At 39.0% G+C, this 2,307-nt stretch overlaps 1 protein-coding gene across 1 annotated transcript in view; it reads right to left on the bottom strand.

Moving 5' to 3' along the window:
* Positions 1-943: 943 nt before the first annotated feature.
* UMPS (uridine monophosphate synthetase) overlaps positions 944-2,307 on the bottom strand; it is an 81,064-nt gene continuing 79,700 nt past the window's right edge. Inside the window, exon 6 of the mRNA XM_078682056.1 lies at positions 944-1,273. Coding sequence (XP_078538182.1) covers positions 1,101-1,273 — 173 coding nt within the window. The 3' untranslated portion in view covers positions 944-1,100. The remainder of the gene's footprint in view (positions 1,274-2,307) is intronic.

The following is a 2,307-nucleotide window of genomic DNA, read 5'->3' as shown; positions in this document are numbered from 1 at the left end:
GTAACCTCGGTGAGAATATAAAAGGTTATTTACATTGAAAATGAATTTAAATGTATTTAAAATATTTTTATGTTAAATATTGATGTGCATTAATTTTATGTATTTTTTTAATGTAGAAATATATTAAAAATGCTTAAGCTCAACTTCATTTTGAACTAAAACTTTAATAAATGGAAATATATTAAAGTCTTTTTCTGAATTAAAAAATAAAATCCCACCTAAAGAAAAACATTTTTTATTTATTTTGTATTAATTATTAACAGTGCAGAAAGTGGCCTAACAGCTAGAACATTCGACCTGGAAGATTTGGGAAGAGAGTCCAAGTCTCGGCAAGGAAGCTCAACATCCTGTGATTCTGGGCTAATCACTTAATCTACCGGTGCCTAACAAAAAATAATGTATCTATCTGTAACCTAACTGGTGCTCATGTTAAGTGCTCGGATACCTTCAGGTACAGTATGCGCTATATAAAAATACAAACAGCACCTCGGTTAAGAAAACTAAAAGTGCCATTCCTATTGAAACTCTGACCCAACTATAAATACACAGTGCTGAGTCACTGTATATTATTGTATACACACATACACAACGCTCTTGGAGCCCATATATTGCTGAGAATATTCAGTGCTTAGGGCTATTGAAGATCTCCAGGAGCAAATCTGTAAAGCCACATAGCAACCAGGCCTACTTCTGGCTCTAGAGCAAAAATGTATTGCAAAATCAGTCAAAGATTACAATCTTACAGGCTCTCCTAATAGGCAGTCAAGTCTTTTTGGGTCCTCTGATGGAGTGCTCGACAAACAGTAAATCACTGCCAATTGATGTCATTCTATCACTGCAACATCACAGTGCACCCCTTTGATTGAAAGCCACACACTGTTCCAACTACGCAACCGTGCTTCAGTGCAACCACTTCAGACAATAAGAAAACATTACCAGCTTATTTTGAATAGCAACATTTATTTGAGACTACAAAAATAATGATCAATGGTTATACTGGCAGTGTTTTTCTTATCTCTTAAGGATATAATTGCGGTGGTCCCAAAGACAATGTTAAGTACATCTGTGTGTGTGGTCTTCGGCAGAACACAGCGAAGCACTTACAGACCACCGACTCTTTGCAAGTAAGCGTCCCAGCCAGCCTTTCTGTACATCTCTGCTGCTTCCGTGCGGTTGGGTGCTGATAAAATTCCACGTCCCACAATGATGACGTCTGAGCCTTTTGTGTAGATCACCTCGTGGGGCGTCGAGTACTGCTGACCAAGGCTATCACCTGGGGAAGAGGAAACATTTAACAAACCTAAATAGTGTCTACTTTTAAAAATGTTCAAGGCAGCTTCCGAGAAAATACAATACAAATCAGTGATGATTACCTGGCAATTTTCATTTCCTTCATTGAACAGGCTATAAGCACCACGAATTAAACGGATACAATTTCAACGTGCACCAAAAGGACTAGAGTAAAAAATCTATGCCTGTGTGGAAGACTTGTTTAAAGCAGGTCCACGTGAATACATAGAATATAATCCCTCTAAAAAAATACGGTCGTACGAATACCATTACCTTGGAAAATGTCTGGATCGCACATTCTAAAGGGTTCAGAACTCAGTTGGCGAGCAACATGCCTAGTTTAAAAACAGTATTCACAGGCATAGCACTTACTTTAGTCACTGCTGTAGGTAGGTAAAGAGTTGTCTTCAGTATGTATTTTTTGGGATAGGATCAAGTATTATTAGAAGTATTAATATTGAAATAACAAGGTTTACACTTTTAGGTTTGTGTGCTTTTCTTATTTGTTCAAATAATTCACTATTTTTATAACCAGTTACATGCAGAGTAAAAAACTTACAGCAGTTTGGTGATGTGAAGAGGCAACCCTGGAGTCACTGTACATTATGAGAACAACCTCACCAAGCTCTTCAAACCGCCTACAGGTGCTACTGTGAAAATTAAAGAACCGGTTCTCAGCAGCCATGGCGTGCCCCTCCAGCCGCCTCACCACTGCTGCATCTTACCAGAAGAGATCACAAGACGCCAGGCTCCCCAATTCCGAACACACAGGACCAAGCAGAAAAGGTACTCGCATCCCAGCTCTAACTGAAGTAACGGAATGACAGGTAAGCACGTTTTAGCACAGTAAACCGTATGCGCCTTTATTGCAAGTATTATTAAATGTTTATAATGTAGTGAGCCTTGAGGTCAACATTTTACAGTGCTCCAGAAGCCGCACACTGCCAGGAGTACTGTACAGTCAAGTTGTAACAACCTCCTGGTCATTGCTCGCTCAGATACCCCAACAATATTTGT

Source organism: Lissotriton helveticus, chromosome 3_1 (assembly GCF_964261635.1).
Source record: "Lissotriton helveticus chromosome 3_1, aLisHel1.1, whole genome shotgun sequence".
NCBI classification, from domain to species: domain Eukaryota; kingdom Metazoa; phylum Chordata; class Amphibia; order Caudata; family Salamandridae; genus Lissotriton; species Lissotriton helveticus.
This window is presented reverse-complemented; position numbering and strand designations above follow the sequence as displayed.